General features: G+C 39.0%; 1 protein-coding gene across 1 annotated transcript in view; it reads left to right on the forward strand.

The window, feature by feature from the left end:
• Positions 1-26,201, forward strand: part of THSD7B (thrombospondin type 1 domain containing 7B) — a 1,062,005-nt gene that overhangs the window by 573,271 nt on the left and 462,533 nt on the right. The window contains exons 9-10 of the mRNA XM_007525013.3: positions 2,744-2,978; positions 23,877-23,992. Coding sequence (XP_007525075.1) covers positions 2,744-2,978; positions 23,877-23,992 — 351 coding nt within the window. The remainder of the gene's footprint in view (positions 1-2,743; positions 2,979-23,876; positions 23,993-26,201) is intronic.

Consider the following 26,201-nt stretch of genomic DNA (forward strand, 5'->3'; position numbering starts at 1 on the left):
CAGGCATATGCAATGCTAGGGATCAGATTTGGGACCTCATGCTTGAGAGACCAATGCTTTATCACTTTGCCACCTCCCAGACCTTCTGTTTATTTATTTCCACTAGATAGAAGCTGAGAGAGAGAGAGAGAGAGAGAGAGAGATGGAGATGGAAACATTGAGAGAGGAGAAACACCAAAGAGCCACTCGACTATTCATGAAGCTTCCCTCCTGTATTGCTCCTATATGGTGGCCTAGAGCTTGAACCCAGATTTTTGTGCATGGGAATTATGTACTCTACTGGGTGAGCTATATGTTGACCACTTCATTGGATTTTTTTTTTTTTTTTAGGAAAGAACACACAGATTGATTATTGATACACTTCCAGCATAAGATAATTCTTGCAGTTGGGAGCATAATGGAATTGTGTCTGATAAAAAAAAAAAAGAAAGAAAGAAAAAAGAACTTCAAATTAGGAGTCAAGAAATATGTCTTCTTGACCAGAACTGCCACTAGCATCAGTCAGTTGTCTGATCGTCCTGCCCTGATTCACTGTTCTGTCATGTTGGCATGTTGTGAGAGGGAAAAAGATGAAGGCTGTGAAAATGACTTTGAAGAAACTAAAGTGTGCTATGGGGGTGTCAACGGGAACATCAGTACAAATTAGAGGAGCAGTTCTTCTTGTCACTTATAGCAATAGTCTGTCCCCAGACACTCATGTTGTTTAATTCAGGCTTTTCTTTGGCCTCCTCTGATTCTAATTCAGTCAGAACAGCAGGGCGATATGGCCACTATCTGCAAGGAATTCTTTTTCAAGCACAGTTTAGTTTTTGTGATCCTGAGAAATAGGCCCAGCATCAAGATGAATGAAGATTTACATATTCTTAAAATATAGTTACTTTCCCCTTTTGCCTTTCGTAAGAAGGAGGAAAAAGTCAATATTATTTAATAGGAAAACAAGTAAAATAAGGATTTTGTAAAAATAACAAAAACTAGGTCACAGATCTGCTTGGGCATTTAGTTCATTGAATAAAGCATTATAATATTGATGACTAGGAAAAAAATCAATACTTTAGACAAATGCCATTTTTCGCATGGATATAAAAATGTAAGAGAAAAGACAGCAGTGAAAATGTGATTGTCTCACTCACCCAAAGCCTGAGAAAGCACTGTGTCTAGTCTCCTTTCCAGTGGATAACACATTGTCAGATATTATGTCAGAGTTAAGAATGTGCTGTCTCCTGCCAAACTGGGAGATGCATTTGGATTTCTCAGATTGCAATAAAGTGTGCTATTTGATGGAGGATAGGTGTCTTAAGATGGTTTTCTGAGAAAAATAATGCTCTGCTAGGAAAGATAAACCATACGTACATAATGTGTGTGAGTATCTGTGTTCAACTGATTATCAATTCGGTGTCATGGCCTGTTTCATACAGTTGACTAATTTATGTAGGCAAAGTAATATTAAAATAAAAGTCCCCAGCCCAAATGAAATACAACAGATGGGGGAACAATAAAGGATCTGCAAGTGTGAGGCCTTACTTCTTTTTTTACTAGTGATTAAAAAAAAAAAAAAAGATAATAGGGCATATAGTCCACACGACTTTTACCACCAAAGACCTGTGTTCCCACCCCCTCAATGGCAACAACACAAGTTCTCCCAAGGTGTTAGGTATCATTGACTATATATATTAAGTTCTTTGTTTCAGTTGTCTATATTCCACACACAAGTGAAATCATCTGGTGGTATTCCTTTACTTCCCTACTTATTTCACTGAGTATATTCACCCAGTCTCATCCATTTTGTCCTAAAGGACACAATATCATCTTTCTGTAAATTTAGTATCTGACCCATAGCTTCTTTATGCACTCCTCAGTTGATGAGCATTGTTTTCCATACTTTGGCTACTGTGAATAGTGCAGTTATGAACATTAGGGTGCATATTTGCATTTGAATTAGTGTTTTCATGTCCTTTGGATAAATGAGGCTCTACTTTTGAACCTCAGGACTGTATAGGTTCAAGTGATTCTCTCCCATTAATAATTAGATAATTTTTTTTAAAGTACAGCCAAAGGGAAATAGATGGAGACACAATAGGTAAATCCACACCTTACCATGTTCAGGGACCTAGGTTCAATCCCCATGTGTGTGTGTGGGAGGGGGTTGGGGGGGTAGAACATCAACAGTGGAGTAGTGTTTCAGGTCTCTCTCTCTCTCTCTCTCTCTCTCTCTCTCTCTCTCTCTCTCCTGTTTCTAGTAAATAAGATAGTAAGGGGAAATGGTGATAGATTCATCGTGCAGACACTGAGTCCCAATAATAACCCTGGTGGAAAAAAAAAAAAGCAGATTTCTGTGGATTTAACCTCAGAAATATAAGCCCCAGAGGTAGACAGCAGAGCCAGTTTTGAATATGTAACTTATGTACACTGCTGCCTGTCATCTAGAAGAAAAGAGTGAGCTATGTTGTTTTGTCAGGTTTTGATTCAGGACAGAGGAACCTGGCCCCCGAGGAAAATGGTTGTGTTGGCTCAGAACTTGGGTAGGTTATGCATAAAAAAGGTCATTAAAATGACAAAAAATAGGGCCAATGGAATATCTGCTTTACAGCACCAAACGTGCATGCCTGTGGTCCCACACCACCTAAGCTGAGTGGCTACTCTCACCCACTCCCATAAAATAAATATTTTAATAAATAGAAAAAACAGTAATAAAGGCATAGTACAACAGAAATAGCAACATCTGTTCACTCTTTTTTCTTTGAAGGTGGAAAACCCTGCCCCCCAGGTCACGCCCTCCAAGAATACCGTCCATGCAACGACCATTCATGCGTACAACACTACTGGGAGACATCGCCTTGGGGCCCCTGTTCCGAAGATACTTTGGCAACTGCCCTCAATGCAACGATTGGTTGGAATGAAGAAATTACGTGTGGTGTGGGCATTCAAACACGGAGAGTCTTCTGTGTCAAGGGTCATATGGGACAAGTAATGACCAAAAGGTATCATTGATGATGTATTTAAAGTAAAGATGAGTCGTGTGAACACACTAGCCCCCTGTTGTTATTCTGTTGAATTCTTAAAAATGTATCTGAACTGAAGAGAGATATATTTATAATATGAATGATTAATAAAATTTTACCATTAATTTCAGATAAAATTAAGTAATATATACAAATATTGGATGTGGAAAATAATTTTAAGTTTGATTTTAATGCTGTGATTTTTTTTTTTCTAATCTCATAAAACTAAGTCTATATAGAAGCAAGGTTATAAACTGTCAACATATGGATTGTGTCATGATTTATTTAGGTTCTACCTGTCATTTTTCCAGTGAGCAATAAATCTGCACAGCCATTGTGAATGATCCACTTGATGTTTTCAAGTAGTTTCTGACATCATACATGATATACTTTTTTTTTTCTTTTACCAGAGCACTGTTCAGCTGTGGCTTATGGTGGTGTGGGGGGACTTGGAGCCTCAGGCATGAGTGTCTGTTTGCATAACCATTTTGCTATCTAGCCTCTGCCCATGATATGCTATCTTTGAAAGTTTTCTTTTATATTTCATATGAGATGCAGAATTCAGCATAAGAGAAATGGAAAGAGAGATCAAGATAAGCCAGGGTACAAGGCAAGTGTACATGGACAATAGGATCAAATTTGGAGACTCGGGCAGGCATGTAAGTCCTGTGTTTTCCTGGTTCAGCTATTCCCCCTCAGCCACCACCAGGCATGCATATTGTTCTGCACACAGAGATGTAAATTCAAGAAAAACTGGCAAAATTAGGCATATATATATATATATATATATATATATATATATATATATATATATATATATATATATATATATATATATGGAATATCTGAATAGCCTTCTCAGCTGCAGGATTTTCGACTCAGGCTGAAATAATTAGCCATCCCTCTGCCCATGTAATGAGGTTCACAGGGAAGGAAATGTACAGAAACTATATGTTATAAAGAAACTGAGTAATTGGTCTACCCATAGGTGAAGATTTTTGGTGACCTTGCTTGAACTAATTTATTTCTTGGTATTAAAGATTCCCCTCTATCCACAGGCCTGATAGGTTACTGGAATGGGAAGTTACTAGTTTTTATCAAGATCCACAAGTTTGGTGACAGCTTAGATAGAGTCCATCCCTGAGAATTGTCAAAGTTGTAAAAATTAAAATCTCTTTTTCTTCTGGTCATGATGGCCTCTGTTTGAAATGGTCGTAGTCAGACATGGTTGTAAAAGCATACTCAGAAAGCAGTAGTAGTCACTGAAATAGAGCAAATCTTGGCATTATCAAGTCATGGTCCAATCACCCTCCAAGTACACCTCTTCTGTTCTTGCTAACTAGCATAAATAATGCATTTGGTGTTTTGCATAATCCAGTTAGATTTGTGTCCTTGTTGTGGGCAAGTCAAACACCCAATTTACTTAACCAAGATGAGGAGATGTGAGTTTATCCACACTGCTGATGGAAGCAGCTTTATCTATAGATAAGAAAAGTCAGAAGAGCTTATCTAAGGGAAATGGTGCAAATTGACCAGACCTTCCATTGCATGTTGGAGCACCCAATGAGGAGATTCTCCAAATGCAAATACAAATAACTGTAACTTGAGATGAGTCACAGTTGGGAATACCTCATTTGTCCTCGCCTTCCTGTGGTTTTCAAAGGACTGTGGTTGAATGTTCTTTATTCAGCCCTAGACTATAACACATTGTCTGCCCTATACCTTGTGATCCATTAGCATTTGTAGAATTCATGAATGAATCAGACCTATGGATAGGGAAGTGGTAGCTTTGCAAGAATTGAATATGAGCTACAAAAGTTTAAGAGATTTTGATGTTTGCCCTTTGCAAGAAAAATAATAATTCTCTCTACCACTACACATTTTAGCCAAGACTGCCATATAAAATGAGCAGATCATGGACATGAATTTCTATTCTTATTTACTCATATTTAGTTTTTCTACTTCAGCATTGAACTCTTTGCTGCTTATTATATGGTTGGGAACATCACCTTAAATTGATTGTGTGTTTATGTGTTTTTCAGATGTTTGGTACTCACAGCATGATGTGGATTGATTAAATAAGTGAAAGTTACAGCCAAACATAGATAATGATTTTCCAATTTACAATGTTTAAGTAAAATATCAAGGTGTTTATAAAAGCATTAGACATACAGAATATATTCTTTAATCTTAGGTGGGATCATTATTTGGATAATGTTTTTTGTGTGTGTGTGTGGTTGCAAGGAGAGTCACTGCTCTTGGCTCGCTTTTTCCAGGCAAAAAGAGATAGATATTATTTTTGGTAGCTGATTTTATATATATATCTTGACCTTTCACCTATAATTGAGTATTTGAGTTGCTTTCATGTTTGTGCTATTACAAATAGTGTTGTTATGAAAATAAATGTACAAAGATGTCTCTGGAAAGATGAGAAAGTGTACCCATGTAACAACAACTATTTGTAAAGCATTATTTCCCAATAATGTATGAAAGATAGATAGATAGATAGATAGATAGATAGATAGATAGATAGATGATAGATAGATAGGCAGTCAGCCAGTCCAGATGAAGAATCCTCCAGGTCTGATGATGTTTCTTTTATGAAGAACATTCTATGTACATTTCATGACTTAAGAAATGCATGGGGCCTGCCAAGTCACTCACCTTGGAGGAGCCTGCTTTGCTTTGGACATGACTCAGATTCAGGTTCATCCTCCTCTGCACTGGGGAACTTTACGTGGCTGTGCTATCTTTTTTCTCTCCCTCTATCTCTTTGTCTCTGTCTGTCTCTTATCTGAAAAAGTCAGCCTTGAGTGGTGGAACCTCCATAAAGACAAAGGAAAATTAATTGATCTAAAAAAATAAAAGGATACAATAAATATATAAATAAATATAAATATGACTGAGGTATAAAAGCACACCTCACATGAAATGCAGTAAACTCAGCTGACAAGATAGCTCATTTGAACAATGTAGTTTCTGTGTTGTGGGCACAAGCCAGGCTCAACCCTGGCTCCTGCATACTAAAGACAGGTAGGTCTCTTTCTTTATGTTTCTCTGTATCTGTCTCTGTTGATCTGAAAATGCCAGCCATGACCAGTGAAGCTCCAATGATGACAAAAAAAAAAAAAAAATAGGAGCCAACTGCTATACTTTATAATGGTGAGAAAATACAGCATTATGAAGTCTTACTTCACCTCCACAAAGCTTTTCAGTTCTGACACTCAATAGAAATACTATTTGAAGGGCTAGGTGGTGCACCCATGGTTGAACGCACATGTTACAATGTGCAAGGATTTGGGGATGAGCCCCTGGTCCTCACCTACAAGGGGAAACTTTGTGAGTGGTGAAGCAGTGCTGCAGGTCTCTCTCTCTCTCTTTCTCTCTCTCTCTCTCATTCTCTATCAATACCCTGTTCCCTCTCAATTTCTGGCTATCTCTATCCAATGAATAAATAAATACAATAGGGCCAGGTGGTGGCACACCTGGCTAAGTGCATATGTTAAAATGTTCATGGACCTGGGTTAGAGCCCCTGGTCCCCACCTGCAGGTGGGAAGCTTTGTGAATCGTGAAGCAGTGCTGCAGGTGTCTCTCTGTCTCTCTCCCTCTTTATCTCCCTTTCCCTCTTGATTTCTAGCTGTCTCTATCAAATAAATAAAGATAATAAAAATAAAGAAATAGGGTGGGGGTATAGCATAATGGTTATGCAAAGAGACTTTCATGCCTGAGGCCTCAAGTCCAAGGTTCAATCCCCCACATCTCTATAAGCCAGAGCTGAGCAATGCTCTGGTAATAAATAAATAAATAAGAAAGAAAGAAAGAAAGAAAGAAAGAAAGAAAGAAAGAAAGAAAGAAAGAAAGAAAGAAAGAAAATACTATTTGAAGGACAGGGCACTGACACACCAACTGAATGTACTTTTTAAGATGCTCAAGAACCAAAGTTCAAGTCCTCAGACCCCACCTATAGAGGGGGATCTTCACAAGCAGTGAAGCAGTGCTACAAGTGTCTCTCTGTTTTTCCCTTTCCCTCTACATCCCCTTTACTTTTCAACTTCTCTGTCTCTATAAAAATATAAGTAACCATGTAACAATAATGCAAAATGGATTATAAAAAGAAAATATGATTTGATATGACATTTCTTAGCAAACGTCCATTGGAATTGTGACTGGCATATAATGCATACATTTCCATAGCATTTTAAAAGTCTATTTGATGTGAGAAATTCCAATATGCTCATAGAGTCTTCTATTTCCTTTTCTGTTCTTCTAAGTGTGTGTGTGTGTGTGTGTGTGTGTGTGTGTGTGTGGTGTCAGGATCTTGTATATGTTTAATTTCATTATTCCTCAGGTTACTTTGTTCAGTCTTTTATTTCAGATTGACATGGAGAGATAAGAAAAGATAAAAAGAAATCCCACAGTACCAGGGCTTACATCCATTCCCTGGCACTTAGATGAACATGTGTGCCAGGACTCAAGTCAGGCTTAGTGCATGGTAAACACGAGCCTTACTTCATAAACTATATATCTAACTCCAACGAATAAGTAAGGCAGTTGCTTAATTTAAATATATTTATTCTCAGCCACTCATCTGTTGTTGGGCACCTGGATTACTTCCAGGTTTTAGCTATTATGAATTGTGCTGCTGTGAACATAGGAGTACACACCTCTTTTTGGTTGGGTGTTATGGAGTCCTTGGGGTATAACCCCAGGAGAGGAATTACTGGATCATATGGAAGGTCCATGTCTAGCCTTCTGCGAGTTTTCCAGACTGCTCTCCACAGAGGCTGTACCAATTTACATTCCCACCAACAATGTAAAAGGGCTCCTCTGTCCCCACATCCTCTCCAGCATTTGTTGCTGCTGTCCTTTTTGATGTATGCCATTCTTACAGGAGTGAGGTGGTATCTTAGTGTTGTCTTAATTTGTATTTCTCTGACAATCAGTGACCTAGAGCAGTTTTTCATATGTTTGTTAGCCTTTTGGATCTCCTCTGTAGTGAATGTTTTGTTCATATCCTCTGCCCATTTTTGGATGGGGTCATTTGCTTTTTTGGTGCTAAGTTTGCTGAGCTCTTTATATATTTTGGTGATTAGTTTCTTGTCTGATGTATGGCATGTGAAGATCTTCTCCCATTCTGTGAGGGGTCTCTTTGTTTGTTTAATAGTTTCTTTGGATGTGCAGAAGCTCTTCAATTTGATGTAGTCCCATTGGTTTGTTTCTGCTTTAGTCTTCCTTGCAATTGGGTTTGATTCATCAAAGATGTCCACCATTCTTGTTGCTCATTTTCTATTTCTGTTTTTGATAGAGGGTGGGAGACAGACACAGAGACAGAGAGGAGATACAGCATTGCTCCATTGCTTACAAAGCTTCCTCCCTGTAGGTGGGTTCTGAGAAAACATTCTTACACTGACTAGATGGATGTATGAATGGATGGATGGATGGATGGATGGATGGATGGATGGACTGTTCAATAAAAATAATTGACAATTAAAAAATAAATATATATATATATTTATTCATTTATCATATGAAACGAGAAAAAGGGCTAGAGAGGAGGAAGGGAGAGAGGGAGAGAGCACCGTTCAAGCAGAAGGTGGTGACGGGAGTTGTGCCTGTGGCCTCTAGAACTACAGACATGCAAGTTGATGCTCTAAGGAATTGAGCTAATCCCCCCCATTTTTATGATTCCTTTGATTGATGGTTTCTAGTAAAATACTCAGATGTTAAGTTTATAATTTAAAGCATAATCCACAAACGAGTACTTACTTATTTTAAAATGTACACAAGTGAAACTAAAATGTTATTACAGTGTAAAAAAAAATAACCTGGTATTAGTAGGCTTACCAGCACAAAAAAAATGAATTGCACAGATGTTTCCCCTATCACATTGACATATATAAATACAACATTAAACCCTTTTTTGCACCATTAATGAGACCGGAGACTTGGCAACCTTACTGTATTCTTACAGTATGTCTCCAAACAGTCCTAGAAGACATGAGGAGCCTGAATGGATTTTTGTAAAGTTAATTAAAAATCTTGAGGTTAATTAGATTAATTGAACTAAGGAAACAATACCTGGTGTCTAGTGAAGTACAGAATGAGATAGCGAGAAATGTGGCTTTTGTTCTGTGCTTCAGAAAGCATGCTCTTTTTCTTCTTTTATGTTTGAAAATCATCGCAAGGAAAAGATTCCATCCCATCTGTGAAATACTGAAGGGTGAGGGTGGGAGGGTAGAAAAGGAAAGAAGAGATACCCTAATGAAAGAATGGCCTTTAGGCAGAGAGACAGAAGCAAGGCATGTCTCTGAGGAGTAGGTGAGCTAACAGAATATGCTTATCTCTAAACATACTACACTAAGAAGTACTAGTTCCTTGGTGTTGGGTTTCCTTGTAGTTACAGGGGTGAGAACATTACCAGTGTATGAGTAATAGAACTGATCATATCAGAAAATGAGAACTAGGTTAGACTCCACTGAGACAGAAATGAGAGCTTGTCAGAATATTTCTGGGGTTTTGTTTGCTTTGGTTTCACTAGTGTGTGTGTGTGTGTGTGTGTGTGTGTGTGTGTGTGTGTGTGTGTGTGTATGTGTGTGTGTAGCTGTGATGTATAAACAGATTTAGAAAAGGCACAACTCGATGGTTCCAAGATCCCCAGTAAGGCATTTCATGTTGTGAAAACATTTGACCTTTTCTGAAAACAGTATTACAGAGCTCCACTTTAGACATTTAATGTTTAAAATTTTGATTGGCTTACTTCACTTCACTGAGTGTGATGGCTTGCCAGTTCCTGGTCTGGAGAAGGAGGATTGTGTGTCTGCATCTTGTTTATGGAGGCATAACTGAATGATGACAGACTATGCAATTTGACGCATCTCGGCACACAACTTACAAGGAACTAAAACCCACAGGGTGACCAGTAGATAACCCCCCCCCCTCTCTCTCTCTCTCTCTCTCTCTATATATATATATATATATATATATATATATATATAATTTTTATTTATAAAAAGGAAACACTGAAAAAAAACATAAGATAAAAGGGGTACAACTCCACACAATTTGCACCACCAGAACTCCATATTCTATCCCCTCCCTTGATAGCTTTCCTATTCTTTAACTCTCTGGGGGTATTGTGGGATGCAGAAGGTGGAAGGTCTGGCATCTGTAATTGCTTCCCCCACTGAACATGGGCGTTGACAGGTCGATCCATACTCCCATCCTGCCTCTCTCTTTCCCTAGTGGGGCGGGGTTCTAGGGAATCAGAGCTCCAGGACACATGGTGGGGTTTTTTATCCAGAGAAAGCTGGTTGACATCATGCTAGCATCTGGAGCCTGGTGGCTGAAAAGAGAGTTAACATATAAAGTCAAATAAATTGTTGACTAATCATGAACCTAAAGGCTGGAATAGTGTAGATGAAGAGTTGGAGAGGGTCTCTGTTTTCTAGATAGCTAGTAGGCATATTTTAGTTATATTCCAAAGGACCTGTGGCTATACAATTTTTTCCCCTGAGTCTGCAATCTGATATGCAAGTAGATCCAAGTTATTGTCTGGGGAGATGATGTCATGGCTGAAAAAAGGACCAGAAAGCTGGATCAGGGAAGAGAGTAGCTCCCAAACATGGGAACGATGTATAAGTATTGTTGACTGTGAATCCCATCGATTTGCTCTGATCTAGGGCCCATATTCAGCTTAGGAGCCTATGTGACCTCTGTAACCCTGTAGATCCAAGCTCACACTCTGTGGTCATCAGTTGGAACACTCCAATCTGCCCAAATATCAGGACCTATCCTCCTCGGTGTAGCATAGAGTTATGTTGTCCAGCCTCCCTTCAGAGGATGGAACATTCTTTACTGTTGTTGATCCAAGTTGAGGGCAAGGTCCTATCGGGGGCCCACAAAGGGGTCTGTTTTGTTGTTCCTGACAGAGATGACTGGTAACAATGGAGAGAAGGACTTATTCGAGGTCTAGGCCCATCATGTCTATTTCAGAATCTCAGGACTCCCTGACTAGGGCCCCAGCTGATGGAGTGGCCTGATAGTGACTAAAGAGTCATCATTAAAGTGTGCCAGTCTTTTGCCCTTATTCAGCTTTTGCAGTCCTTGCTTTGATAAGGATAGCTTGGGAGTGAGTGAGGGAAGTATAATAGGACATAAGTGAGGAGGTAGCTAAGTCTAAGTAGACACTATTTCATTATGAACTTCATACTGAGTCACTGTAAACTATTGCATAATTTTGATTTTACATATATATTTTGCCTTAATTGATGGATACATGTGAATTATACCCTATCTCATGGGACCTGGTCTATATCTAGGTTTTGGGACTTTGTTAGGAATTAAACCACCTGGAATGGAATTAGAGAATCCTATGAAAGGAAAGGTCTCACTGGAGTAATGAGGCTGAAGTGTTGACATTCCATGCCTGACATCTCTGACAATTCTTATAGAGAGTCTTTTTAATATATAGGCTGTGTATTTGATATGTGGACTCTCTCAAAAGCCTAGACCAAGTAGATCAGAAGCAACCAATGGCACAACTATATAGAAGATACTGGGTACTGTACAGCAAACCCTAACAAAAGGACTTTTCAAAGTTAACCCAATTACCAATTAATGTGATGATAACATTAGCTATCCATTGTCTTTTTGAACCCTTAGATAGCAGGAAACTCACATCTCCACTATAGAGCATATATTTCCCCCAGTCCTGGACCCTTAGGATAGGGCCCACTTTCCCACATGCCTCTCCCAATCCATATCAAATAATACTGCATCTGACGATCGCAACCTAATCAATGCAACGATTGCCACCTCAACATGCTTCAGCTCAGACTGTGTCCAGAGACTTCAGGTGTGGAATGACAACCCTTCAGCATCATTACTTAGGTGAGACCGTTCCTTTCATAGTATTCTCTAATTCCATCCCAGGTGGATCACTTTCTAACAAAGTCCCAAAACCTAGATATAGACCAGGTTCTGTGAGAGAGAGCATATGTTCACACATATCCATAAACTAGTGCAAAATATATACCTGAAAGCAGAAGTACACTAGAGTTTGCAGTGAGTACCCCCCTAACACTTCCTCTCCACTATTCCAACCTTTGGGTCCATGATTGCTCAACAATTTGTTTGGCTTTGTATGTTAACTCCCTTTTCAGCCACCAGGTTCCAGATGCCATCAGGATGCTGGCCAGGTTTCCCTGGACTGAAGACTCCACCAATGTGTCCTGGAGCTCCGCTTCCCCAGAGACCCAGCCTACTAGGGAAAGAGAGAGGCAGACTGGGAGTATGGACCGACCAGTCAAAGTCCATGTTCAGTGGGGAAGCAATTACAGAAGCTAGAGCTTCCACCTTCTGCAACCCACAAAGACCCTGGGTCCATGCTCCCAGAGTGATAGAGAATGGGAAAGCTATCAGGGGAAGGGATAGAATATGGAGATTGGGTGGTGGGAATTGTGTGAAGTTGTACCCCTCCTACCCTATGGTTTTGTTAATTTATCCTTTCTTAGATAAAAAATAAATTAAAAAAAAAAAAGAGAACACTCCAATGCATGTTCAGGGAAATAGTGTGTTGAAAGAGAGCACATTTACCCCTTCATTGATAACACTGTAAATATAGTATCAGAATATTACAGAAAATTAAGAAGCATGATCAACCTGCCAATGTCCATGTTCAACAGGGAAGCAATTACAGAAGCCAGACCTCCCACTCTCTGCACCCTATAATGATTTTGGGTCCATACTCCCAGAGGGATAAAGAATAGGAAAGCTATCAGAAGGGATGGGATACAGTGTTCTGGTGGTGGAAATTGTGTTGAATTGTATTCCTCTTGTCCTATAGTCTTGTCAATATTTCCATTTAACAAATAAATTAATAATAATAATTTAAGTATGTCAAAGGTTAAGACTGTCATATTTTCATTACCAATGATAAAACTGAATCCATATGTTTATCTGGGTTTCAACACTGACATTCCTTTTTGAATAGCTGAGTCAATTAGCTGAATATCCCCAGGAGTTTATTTGCCTTCAGATTCTAGTGACATAGAATGCTACTTAGTCACAGATTTATGCTCACTGAATATTTTAATTTACTTTTACTGGTTTTCATTATAATTTAATATTTATTTACAAAATTTTTAAATAATAGGGGGTATAATTCTATATGGTTCCTACCACCAGAGTTTTGTGTCTCCATCCCTTCCACTGGAAATTACAGTAGTTCTCCCAAGGTCACTAATACAGGCTAATTCTATGACTATCTGTCTATATCTATGCATCTGTGATTTTTTTTTGGCATGGGTTAGTTAATGTCTTACATTATAGCCTATATTCTTTCCTCACCACTCCTGGCACCAAAGATCTGTGTCCTCATTCCCACCCCCATAAATAACCATTATACTTCTCCCATAGTTTTAGGTCTAAGTTGACACATTTTGTTTACATTCATATATTCAGTTCTCTATATTCCACATCTGAGTGAAACCATTCTGTAGTTATCCTTTATCTCATTTGCTTCAGTAAGCATAATCTTCTCCAGAAAATTCTATTCATTTTATCCTAAAGGCCACAATATCTATGTATATCTATATATACATCTGTTTTTTTCTTCCGCTCCCCACAATGGTCCTGCCTTTACTTCCTTTCTAAGTCACCTGTACACTGATTACTATTTCTAGGTATCTTTCCGTTATTCCTCTTCTCTCTCAGATAAGAGAAACAGTGCCTGGCTTCCTCTGCTGTTATCCAGATTTGTTTCTGTTTCATTGCTGGTATAAAAATAGGACTCGTGACAAACGTTTTGGGTCCTGGTGAGATGGGAATACAGAGGCCTCTGCTTTACTTTCCCTATAATTTACTTTTCTGGGAGTATTGACCAGAATTCTTTTTGAAGTACAGAAAGTGGGAGTTCTGGCTTCAGTGGTTGCTTCATCACTGGAAATGGGCACTGGTAGGTCAATCCATACTCCCAGCCTATTTCTATCTTTGCCTAGTGGGGTAGGGCTCTGGAGAAGTGAGGTTCTGGGACACATTGGTGAGATTATTCATCTGCATAGGGAAGTCAGAGTGGAATCCTAGTAGTTTCTGGAACTTGGTAGCTGAAAGGCAGTAAGATGGAAAATAGCACAAAATGTTTAATAAACAGAAACCATAAAGTAGAAATACAGCAGATGAAAGTAGAGATCTCAGAATTTATAGAGGCTGGGAAGTCTATTTTAGATATGTTCCTGGGAGTTTATGTCTTAGTGATCTTTGCTTGAGCTTGAAAGCTAATGTGGGGGTGGACTAGACATATTGTCTGGGAAGATGGTATCAGAGTTGAGAACAGAACTAGGAATCGGGATTTGAGTAGAAAGTTGCTCACAAACTTGAATATATATATGCAATTAGTTGTTTACCATATCTATCTAACCTAGGACCCATATCTAGTCTTATCTAGCATTATTCATATTCAGAGCCTGTGCAACCTCTGAGTCTGGAAACATTCTAGGTTTCATTCATTTCAAAACCAGTACTCCTCAAGTGGCAGAGTAAGGTCAACAATCCTCCCTTCAGTCTCTGCCACAGCCATTTCATACTGAGGGTATGGTTCTGAAGTAGCCCACCAAAGGGCTTATCATGACATTCCTAATGGATGTGACCTCTCACTGAATGTACTGCTCTAAAATATGACACCTTTAAGATATGATATAAGATGAAATTCTATCATTAAAGACATTGAAACGTACTGCCTATATCATGCATGCATTTCTGTGCCCCTTTATTGGTGCACACACCAAAACAGAAAACTGCATGGAACATATTAAAGGCTTTTACAGAAAATAATCTTTTTTTTTTTAAGAATCGGAGGGCATATAACTTACTAATGAGCAGAAGACGTTTTTAAATATTGAGGAAATACATGAAAATCATAAATGTGATGACTCCTGAAGGGGTAGACAACATGCAATTAGAAATGAAGAAGTGGGGCCCTTGACAACAACGTCAGTCTGACTGACAGAGGAGCTAAAGAAAAATGTTGGTGAGAAAGTTTGACCACATCAGATCAGAAATCATATTCTAGAAATGCCTTCAGTTCATGGCCTCTATGAAAGCAATGTCGTCGGACATTACACTGTTTCTATTTTATGGACTTAGGCCAAGAACACAGAGAGAGGGAAGGAGCAGATGGGAGAGCTGATGTTCTGCCCAGTGAACATTTTGCTGTGAGTGATGCTAAGAAAAGACAAATAAGATAGACAATACCAGTTCCATATGGAGATTAGCATCAATTCCAAATTGAAGCAAAGTGGCTGCAATATGAGTTTTTCTTTCTTGAAAGCTGAAGGCCCAGCTCAGTCCTGTCAGTGCTGTTATGTGAATTTGTGCATGAGTATTATTGACTGGATTGGTTTACCACCCCTCTCTAGAGAAAAATTGACATTGCTCAAGTTGTACATCCATTTCCCGCCATAGATTAGAAGAATTTGGAGATAAGTGAGAATAAATTACAGTCCAATTAAACTTTAGTAGATTTTTGCATGTGAATGCAGGCCTCAGGAATGATTTTAGTGCTTTTTTGCTATCGCTAGTAAAGTATGACATAAATTTTCCTCTCCAGAGTTAGCTTTTTTTAATGACACTTTGTCTTTACAGACAGTTCTTTTTTCCCCACTCTTATTTCTACTGTTATTTTATTGAGTTGATCTGATAGGCAGTTTTTGCATGTGTTGATTAATAATTATGCCAATACTAATTTATTGAAGGAATTCATAAAATTTTAATGGCTGTTCATGGATTGTTGTGATTCCACAGAAATTTGTGGACAAGTTGTTGAAATTGCTTGAAAAAAGCCATTGCAGTTTTGATAGAGTACATTGAAATTGTAGATTACTTTTGAGGATTAGGCCATCTTAATAATATTTATCTTCCAGTCTAGGAACAAGAAATGTTCTTCCACTTCTGTGTGTCTCTCTCTATTTCTGTTAGCAATGTCCTATATGTAAAATTTGTTCACTTTCATGAGATTCACTCCAAAAAATTTATCTTTTTGTATGTGATTGTAAATGAGATTGAGTGTTTTATTTCTCTTTCCTCTGAATCTTTGTTTGTATACAGAAATACCACAGATTTATGTGTATTGATTTTGTATCCTGCTACTCTACTGAATCTATTAATTATTTTCAGTAGATTTTTTCTTTTAATGTTTATTTATAAAATGTGAACACTGACAAGACCATAGGATAAGAGGGGTACAAATCCACACAATTCCCCTCCACCAGAACTCCATATCTCATCTCCTCCCCTGATAGCTTTCCTATTCTTTAACCTTCTGGGAGTATGGACCAAGGTCATTATGGGGTGCAGAAGGTGGAAGGTCTGGCTTCTGTAATTGCTTCCCTGCTGAACATGGGCGTTGACAGGGCTATCCATACTCTCAGCCCGCCTCGCCTCTCTCTTTTCCAAGTAGGGTGGGGATCTGGGGAAGTGGGGCTCCAGGACATTCAGTAGATTCAGTGATGTAGCCTTATAGAATGTGTTTGGCAGTGTTAGCTTTCTGGAAAATTTGGAGAAGAATTAGCATTAATTCCTCTTTAAAAATCTTAAAGAATTTATTAGGGGGTCAGGCAGTAGTGCACCTGGTTAAGTATACACATTACAGTGTATAAGGTTTAGAATTCAAGCCCCTGGTCCCCACCTGCAGGGGGGAAAGCTTCAGTAGTAGTGAAGCACATACGCAGGTATCTGTGTCTCTTACTCTTTTTTTTTTTTTGCCTCCAGGGTTATCACTGGGGCTTGGTGCCTGCACCACAAATCCACTGCTCTGGGAGGCTATTTTTTCTCCTTGTGATGCCCTTGTTGATTTTTATCTTTGTTGTGGTTATTATTATTATGGTTATTAAGTCATTATTGTTGGATAGGACAGAGAGAAATGGAGAGAGGAAGGGAAGATAGAGAGAGGGAGAGAGAGAAAGACACCTGCAGACATGCTTCAATGCCTGTGAAATGATTCCCCTGCACGTGGGGAGCCAGGGGCTCAAACTGGGATCCTTACACTTTGGCCTTTGGACAGCTTTTGCCACATTCCACAAAGGTCTCACAGTTGATCTCTTTATTTTCCTGTTCTCCATGTAATTTTTAAAATTCTCTTCTGATTCTTTCAGTGACCCAGGCTTTATTCACATTGTATTGTTCAGTCTTCATAGTTTGGGTATATTTCTGTTTTCTTCTTGTGGTTGATAACCTTAACACCTCATTGTCAGAAAATATTTTTAATGATTTCAATATTTACATATTCATTAAGGGTTCTCCTTCTTCTTCTCCTTCTCCTTCTCCTTCTCCTTCTCCTTCTTCTTCTTCTTCTGTTGTATGTTTTACATTGGGTAGTTCTCCCCCGCCAAGAGAATTGGATCAGTCCAGTTAGTTTCACGTGCCTGTTTGGCCCCGCCCCAAAGGAACCCCGCCAGAGTTCCAGAGTTCCAGAGTTAGAGAGTTCCTGAGTTCGAGAGTAAGAGAGAGTGCTTGCGCTGCCGCAAAGAGACAGCCGAGTTCTGTTTGGTGATTAGTTTGTCTTAGTTTGTGAATCGTTGTTCCTGAATAAAGAAATACAGCTTCCCTGCCCAGCCGTTGTCTCCGCGTCTCTGTTACCTGCCCGTGAAGCTAGCCCGGTGAGCTAGAGCCTCAGAAAATTTTAACAACAAATGGCGCCCACGTGGACCTGACCTGCGCATCTCTCAGATAAGTAAAGACAATTTGGCTACCTATGCACTATGGCCTTCTCTTCTGCTTGGAAAGAGATCTCCAAAGGCCTCTGCTCTTTCTTCACAAGACTGTTTTGCTGTTTCTGGAACATTTATCTCTGGACCACTCTGTGGTTTCCACTTGCTCAGGTGAACTCAGAACAGCCAGTGGGAATAGCCAGCGGGCGGGAGGCGAGGCGCGGAGCTGCTGTTTCCACCTGGTTAAACAGCCAGCCAGCCGGCTGCGTCCAGACAACCCCGCGCACCATGCCCACAGCCCCACAGCCCCGCAGCCCCGCAGCCCGCAGGAGGCTGACGCCACACGCAGGAGCCCGATGCCAACACGCAGGAGCCCGATGCCAACACGCTGGAGCCCGATGCCAACATGCAGGAACCCGATGCCGCCACGCAGGAGCCCAATACCAGCATGAAGGAGCCCAATGCCAGCATGCAGGCCAGCCCATAGGAGCCAGCTCTCCACCGCGTGGCGCAGGGCACTGGACACGTGATCCCTCCACGCTGCTCGGCCACTGCGAACAGGGCAGCAGACATGGCAGGGCCATGGGGCAGGGCCGCGGTGGCCTATCATGGCCGCCACCCCTGAGCACCTAGGCCCACGCCTTCTACAAAGCTGGCTCGCCTGCTCTCTTGCTATGAATTCTGGAACGATCCCGGACCTCCAGGACCCCCGGGCTCCCTGCCGAAACTGGGCACACGAGATCTCCAGCCGCCGGTCCGGTCTGAAGGCAGACAAGCTAGAGTACGCAGAGATTTGTGCAGAGATCGCAACCTGCAATTCCTAGAAGTGAAGCTGCGCGGGAAGCCACCTCCAGATGGTGAACCCACCCCCAACAACTAAGACAGTACAGATTTAAATTCGTGTTTAAGATGACATGTCTTCATAACAAAGGTTTCTCTCCTTGTGTATTAATGACCATGTTTATGTGTATGTTTAAAGTTTGGTAAACAGTAACTTTAAGGTTAAATTCTTACTAGTCAAAGTTAAATGAAAAAGGTTTTCAACGTAATTCTCATAAAGATAAAATTAACTTACATTTAGAGTCTGAGGTAAAAATTAGTTAACAATCAATATATTTTAACTAAGTTGGTCTAAACAAAAGGTTAAATAGACTTGTTGATATGTAAAACTCTCCATTACCTTCTCTATTAGAAATGGTAGATCGCACAATGGCTATGCTAATTATTCTCATGCCTGAGGTTTCCTTTCCTGACTCCATCTTGAATGGGTGTAACAAGAGGTTAAAAAGACGTTGTTGCTATGTAAAAGTCTCAAATTCCTTCTCTATTAGAAATATGCTAATAACAAGTTTTGTTTCATAGTAAGTAAATTGCAGCCAGCTGCCTTTGGGACTCTAGGCCATTCCCCGCCCCCATGCAAATGCCCGTCGAGACAAGTAGCCCCCCAGAGGCAAGAAATGTTTTTTTTTTAAGCTGATAAAGTTTTGCCCACAGAGGCAAAAAATGGCCGGCCCCCTCAGGCCTTCCCTTGGCAGCACACTGGTTCTTGTTACTTGCTTACATGTTTCTCCATGTTTGTGCCAGTTTCTTTTTTAAAAATGTCTGTATGATATATGTTTCTGTTCACCCCACACCCTTGATACTGTAGTCATTTAGTTAAAAAGAAAAGGGGGAATTGTTGTATGCTTTACATTGGGTAGTTCTCCCCCGCCAAGAGAATTGGATCAGTACAGTTAGTTTCGCGGGCCTGCTTGGCCCCGCCCCGAAGGAACCCCACCAGAGTTCCAGAGTTCCAGAGTTAGAGAGTTCCTGAGTTCGAGAGTAAGAGAGAGTGCTTGCGCTGCCGCAAAGAGACAGCAGAGTTCTGTTTGGTGATTAGTTTGGTTTAGTTTATGAATCGTTGTTCCTGAATAAAGAAATACAGCTTCCCTGCCCAGCTGTTGTCTCCACGTCTCTGTTACCCGCCCGTGAAGCTAGCCTGGCGAGCTAGAGCCTCAGAAAATTTTAACAACATTCTTCTTCTTCTTCTTCTTCTTCTTCTTCTTCTTCTTCTTCTTCTCCTTCTCCTTCTCCTTCTCCTTCTCCTTCTCCTTCTCCTTCTCCTTCTCATTCTTATTCTTATTCTTCTCCTTCCCCTTCTCCTTCCCCTCCTCCTCCTCCTCCTCCTCCTCCTTCTTCTTTTTCTTCTTCATCATCATCATCCAAAAACATGGTCAATTCTTGAGAATGTTCTAAGTGCATTTGAAAAGAATGTATATTCTTTTGGAGTGGGGGAATGAAATGTTCTCACTATATCTGTTGAGTTCATCTCATCTATGACTTCATTTAAGGCCTCTATTTTTATTTATTTATTTATTTATTTTTGTCCTGATGACCTGTCTCTTGATGTGAGTGGTGTGTTGAGGTCTCCTTCAAATATTCTGTTGCTGTTGATGTCTCTTTTGAGGACAATAAGTATGTTTTTTATGGATGCACACATGTTGGTAGCATGTATATTGACAGTGGTTATACCTTCCTGTCAGATTGATTCTCTGACTAATATGTAGTGTCCATATCTGTCTCTTTTCACATTCTTTGCCTTAACATTTATTTAATATGATTTCAGAGTCACTTTTTCTGACCTTTGCATCATTATTTTGTTCCAAGCTATCACCTGGTGCTTCTCTTTGTCTTTCTTTTGGATGTGTTTCCTAGAGATAGAGAATAGATGGGTATTGCTATTTAAATCATTCAGTCACTCTGAATTTTCTGACTGGCAAATTTAAGCCATTCACAATTAGGATGACAATTAATAAATGTGGTTTTCCTATAGCAATTCTGGTTTTTGTTTTGAGATTGTTTTATGCTCTTGTTGACTCTTTTCCAGCTTGTTACTTTATATGGAATGGTTTCATATAATGATCTTGAAAACTGTATATATGGTTTTGTGATTTTTTTGTTGTTGTGTGGTTATCATGAGTATTATTTTTAACTTAAAATATCTACAGCAATCTTTTTTTAAGTTGGCGTTGGTTCACCATCATTGGACTGTGTTGGTATGCTTCTAATTCTGCTTTTAAAAAACCCTTCTGTTTCATTTGGTTTCATCCCCCCTGCATTCTATTTACATATCACTGTATTCTATTTACATAACCTCTGTTAACAAGCACCACCCTCCCTCCAGGGCATTGGTGGTTCAGTGGTAGAATTCTTGCCTGCTCCGCCCCCTCTCCTTGTCATACCCTGATTTTCACCAGTCACTTTTCTCTCCACCCTCTCTGCATCGCATCCTGTTCCCACCCTACTGGGCTAGTATATTTATAAGGACAAGATTGTTTGTAGTTTTTAGTTTAGCTTAGCTTGGTATAGATTGTGCTGCGTCCTGCATGAATAAAGAGATACTGAGTACAACCCAGCCATGAGTCCCGGGTCGTCTGTTACCCGCCCGTGAAGCCAGCCCGGTTAAAACAACAGGACTGTATTGCTCATTTTGCTCTCCCCTTTCCTGTGTCTGTTTTTCCCTCTTATAATGTCTATGGTTCTGTTCTACTATTGACCATCACAGTAAATGTTGGAATTCCTTTGTTTCTTCTTTTCATATAAGACTTCTCTCAGTAATTCTTGCAATTATTGATAGTTTAAAATCCTTTCAGTTTCTGAATGTTTAAAGATTCTCCCTCATACTTTAAGGATAATTTAGCAGGTTGCAGAATTTGTGGCTGTAAATTCTTATTTTTAATACTTTAAATATGCCATTCAACTTCCTTCTTGCCTCGAGGGTTTGTGGTGAGAAACCTGATTAAAGCCTAATGGTTCTGTCTTTGCATGTGACTCTCTTCCTTTCCCTATCAGCTTGACTAATATGTTTTCCTTATACTTGGTTTTGGATAGTTTTATTATGATATGTCTTGTATGTTTTTGGATTCTGAATTTTTGTGTGAATTTAGCTTCTTGTATTTATATGTTTTGAGCATTGCTCATGTCTGGAAAATTTTCTGCTATAATTTTTTAATATGTTTTCTACTCTTCTTTCTCTTTCTTCCTCAGGGACCCCAGTAACTGATATTTCATGGTGAAGAGCTTCATTTTTCCTAAATCTTTCCTCTACTATAGCTTTAAATTTGTAGGCTACAGTGGTTGTATCTTCTAGCACTGATATTATCTCCCTACCTGAGTTAGTCTACTTTCTAGGCTTCTTAACTCAGCCTGAACTGCATTAAAAACGTCCTTCATACTATACAGCTCTGTTTAAGAATTGTTTGTTTGTTTGTTTTTCTATATTTTGTTATTTGTTGGTAAAATGATGTGAGTTCTTGAATCTGTGTCTATTTTAAGTTTAATTTCTTGAATTTCTTTCATAATGAAGTTTCTGAACTCTCTGTCATTTTTACACAGGACTATGGTTAAGGTGTCGGTGTTCCCTGTTTATATATCTTGTAGGGATCTCGAGATTTTATCCTGTGTAACCAGGCTAGTTTAGTGTCTTTGTTGTCAACATAGGGTCTCCTGATATTGTTCCAACTTCCCTCATGTAATAACATTAGAGAATTCATTTTCCCTAGTGTTCAAGGAAATTCAGAGTTTATTTTCTAAGCTGGGTGCCAGTGCCTGTGTAGCCCATGCAGAAGTATCTCTCAGTCATGTTCTTTTTTTCCCCATAAATTCTAATGATTCTTATGAGTTCTACATTTGATGACCCTGAGTTCACAATTTTAGACCCCCCAAATTCTCTTCCTTCCTTCCTCAGACTGCATGCTCTGTTTTTAAGTACCAAAATGGTGTCTACTGTCACCGAGCTTGGCTTTTTAGGTCTTGAGAGACTCTCCCTCATTTATGACCATGCTTGCCTATATATACTTGTGGCTAAGTGAGCTATTTCAGAAGTCATATTTGTCAATTGGTGAGTTTTTAGGTGATTTTTTTTCTATAGTTGTTGCTTTAACTCAGTCCCTGGAGTGAGACACCTCAGCCACTAGTCCCTTGTTATGCAAGCAGAAGTTGGCTGGGATTTATTTTTGTAGGTGGCTGTGGGAGCCTGAGCATATCAGAGGGCTTTAATTTCAGTCATATTTATATATATATATACATATATATATATAATTTTCTTAAATAGTAGTGGGTCCTTGTGGGCAATTCAATATACTGTTGCCTCTGAGTTCACAGGTTAAGCACCCAGATCTACTCTCTGTCCACTGGAAATGCACTCTGCTGAGTAGATCCCAATTTGGTGCAAGCCATCACTGACTATGGGTTTTTGAGTCCTGAGTATCTCTTCCTCACCCCTTTTCCATGCAATAACCACATGTGTCTGAATTCAGTGGCTCAGTGAGTTTCTAAAAAAAAAAATCTCAGTTGTATTTTGTTGAGTTTTCAGGTGATTTTTCATTCCTTCTTCTAGTTGATTGGGCAGAGCAAAATGACATGTCTATTACTCCATAGTCATACCTCCAGAAGTATCAAAAGTAAATTCTTTTTAGAGAAGTTACTTCATGTAGTTTAGCCAACTTTTCTAATAAATTAGGCAAATGAGAAAGAAAATGACAACTGATTTGCCATTTTCTGAGACTGTAGCTCATATAGGTGATTATGAATCCATTATTATCAGCAAACTAATGTTGTTTTTGGTATGTTTGTTATTTACAATCTGTCATACTTTTTCTTGCTCTAATTTATCAATCTTAATGTACTAAAGACACAGCTGCAGATTTTTTATAATAAAATTTTTTACTTATAACATATTTAAGTGATCTCCAATGAGTTTGTTTTCCCCTATAAATTTATATACTGCTTTGTTCTTCTTTCTTTTGTAAGTCATTATTAATTTCATAAATTACCATTTATAAAATATTTGTCAAGTTAATGCATCATATCTCTTAATTCTGAAGATAAACCTAATACTACTGGAACTGATGCTGTTGAAGAACATACTTGTCTGGCATTTTCTTTCAATGCCAAGCAAGTTTCCAGGATTTGTTTTCCCTTGGCCTGTGGAAAGTAATTTGTTCTGTGGCTCTTGAATTTTGAACTTATCTTCTAATTCTATCTCTGGCTGTGAGCCCTTGGCCAAGTAGCTTTTTTTCCGTCAGTAAAAGAAACAACTTTAATATTGCTTTTGTTCGGAAACCCTGTGGTTTCATGTTAAACCGTTACTAACTTAGGTAATGAGGTACTGACACAGTCTCTTCACATTGACAGATGTCCAGATACTACACGTCCCGAAACAGTGCGCTCTTGTCTCCTCCCGTGCAAAAAGGACTGCATTGTGACTGCCTTCAGTGAGTGGACACCCTGCCCAAAGTTTTGCCAACAAGGTAGGGGGAAACTTTCCTCTTATTGTCTTCTTGCCTAACTATAACTATCTGAAGCATGTCTCCCACTGCTAAGTGAGAACCTGTCTTATTTGCATGTCACCCTGGAAACAAAGTTTATAAAAGTGTGAAAATTAGGCTTTGGTCATCCAGATCTGTCAGAATTGGTCATGGAAAATATATTCAGATATTATTTCTCATCATTTCACTGGCACACATCACCAGTATCTGCTATTAACAAGGGTTGTGTCATATTGAATATTTATTCACTTGCAGTTCCTTAAAATGCATTGACACCACCAAAAAAGGAAAAAAAATGTAGTTCCTGAAGACTGACCCTTGGAACCTTCATTAATTAAAACTGAAGGATTTAAATGCTATGCTTATATAACTAATAAATTTGCACCTCTAAAGAATGAGGCCATATATAGTACAAATTGTTGAACTAGTAAAGGAATTGGTGATAACACATTGCTAGCTTTTACTCTTAAATGGAGATGCTTTATTTACCTGGGTGTACTTGGGGGACTGTGGTTCAGGATACTTAATATCTAAGTCCAAAGAACACACACAAAAAGTGAGTGGCCAGGTGGTGGCACACCTAGTTGAGAGCACATGTTACAGTGCACAAGGACTTGCGTTCAAGGCACCAGTCCCCACCTGCAAGGGAAAAGTTTCATAGCTGGTGGAGCAGGGCTGTAGGTATCTCTCTGCCTCTCTTTTTCCCTACCTCCCCTTCTCGATTTCTGGCTGTCTCTATCCAATAAGTAAAGATGATAAAAATATTTTAAAAAGTAAATGAAGGTTCCTGCTACTTTACTGAATTAATTGATAATTTCCAGTAGGTTTTTGGTAAAGTGTTTGGGGTTCTCTAAGTATAACATCATGTCACCTGCAAATAATGATAATTGAACTTTCTCCTTTCAAATATGAATTCCTTTCTTATATTTTTCTTCCCTGATAGCACTAGCATGGACTTTCAGGGCTATGTTAAAGAGGAGTGATGAGAGTGGACATCCTTGTCTATAACAATTCCTGATTTTAGGGAGAAAGCTTTCAGTTTATCCTCACTGAATATGATGGCAGTCTTGGGATTGTCATATAAAGTCTTTATTATGTTGAGAACTTTTCTTTCCGCACCCATTTTTTGAGGGTCTTTGTCAAATGGGTATTAGATGTTGTCAATTGCTTTTTCTGTATTAATTTATAATAAATCTGTGTCATTTCTATATACAAATGACAAGTCGGAGGAAGAGGAATTGATGGAAGAAATCCCATTTACAGTTAAACCAAAAAAGTTAAAATAACTGGGAATAAATTCAACAAAGAAGATGCGGGAAATTTACAATGGATATTATAGGGTGTTGTTAAAGGAAATAGAGAAAGACAAAGAAATGGAAGAATCATGGTCCAGGAGGTGGCGCAGTGGCTAAGGGACTGGATTCTCAAGCATGACGTCCTGAGTTCAATTCCTGATAGCACATGTACCAGAGTGATGTCTGGTTCTTTCTCTCTCCTATCATTTCAGATGAATAAATAAATAAAATCTTTTTTAAAAGGCTCCATAGAGAAAAAATAAAATGGAAGAATCATTCTTGTTCCTGGATTGGAAGAATATATATCATTAAAATGGCTATATTGCCAAAAGCAATCTACAGATTCAATGCAATCTCTATCAAAATCTCATTGACACATTTCAAGGAAATTTTAAAAACAATCCATAAATTCTTGTGAAACCATAAAAAAAAACATATAGTCAAAAACACCTCCAAAGTAAACGAAAAATGGAGGCATCACAACCCCCTGACTTCAGTTTATACTACAAAGCAGTAGTAATTTAAACAGTTTGGTACTGGAATGAAAATGGACACTTGGATCAGTGGAACAAAATATAGAATCCAAAATTAAGTCAATACATATATAAGCATCTAATATATAACAATAGGGCCAGAATTGCCTGATGGGGGAAAGGAAGTTCTCTTCAACAAATGGTACTGGGAGAACTGGACAATGACGTGGAAAAATGAAAGTCGACCACCACTTAACACCATGCACCAAAAATATCTCAAAATGAATCAAAGATCAGCCATTATTTTTGAAACTATAAAATACATAAAAAAACATATCAATGAAACACTTCCAATACCTTAACATCAAAGATGTACTTAGAAACTCAACTCCATGGGCAAGGGAGATTAAAGATTATTAAATA

The sequence above is a fragment of the Erinaceus europaeus genome, chromosome 18, assembly GCF_950295315.1.
Source record: "Erinaceus europaeus chromosome 18, mEriEur2.1, whole genome shotgun sequence".
Taxonomy (NCBI): Eukaryota; Metazoa; Chordata; class Mammalia; order Eulipotyphla; family Erinaceidae; genus Erinaceus; species Erinaceus europaeus.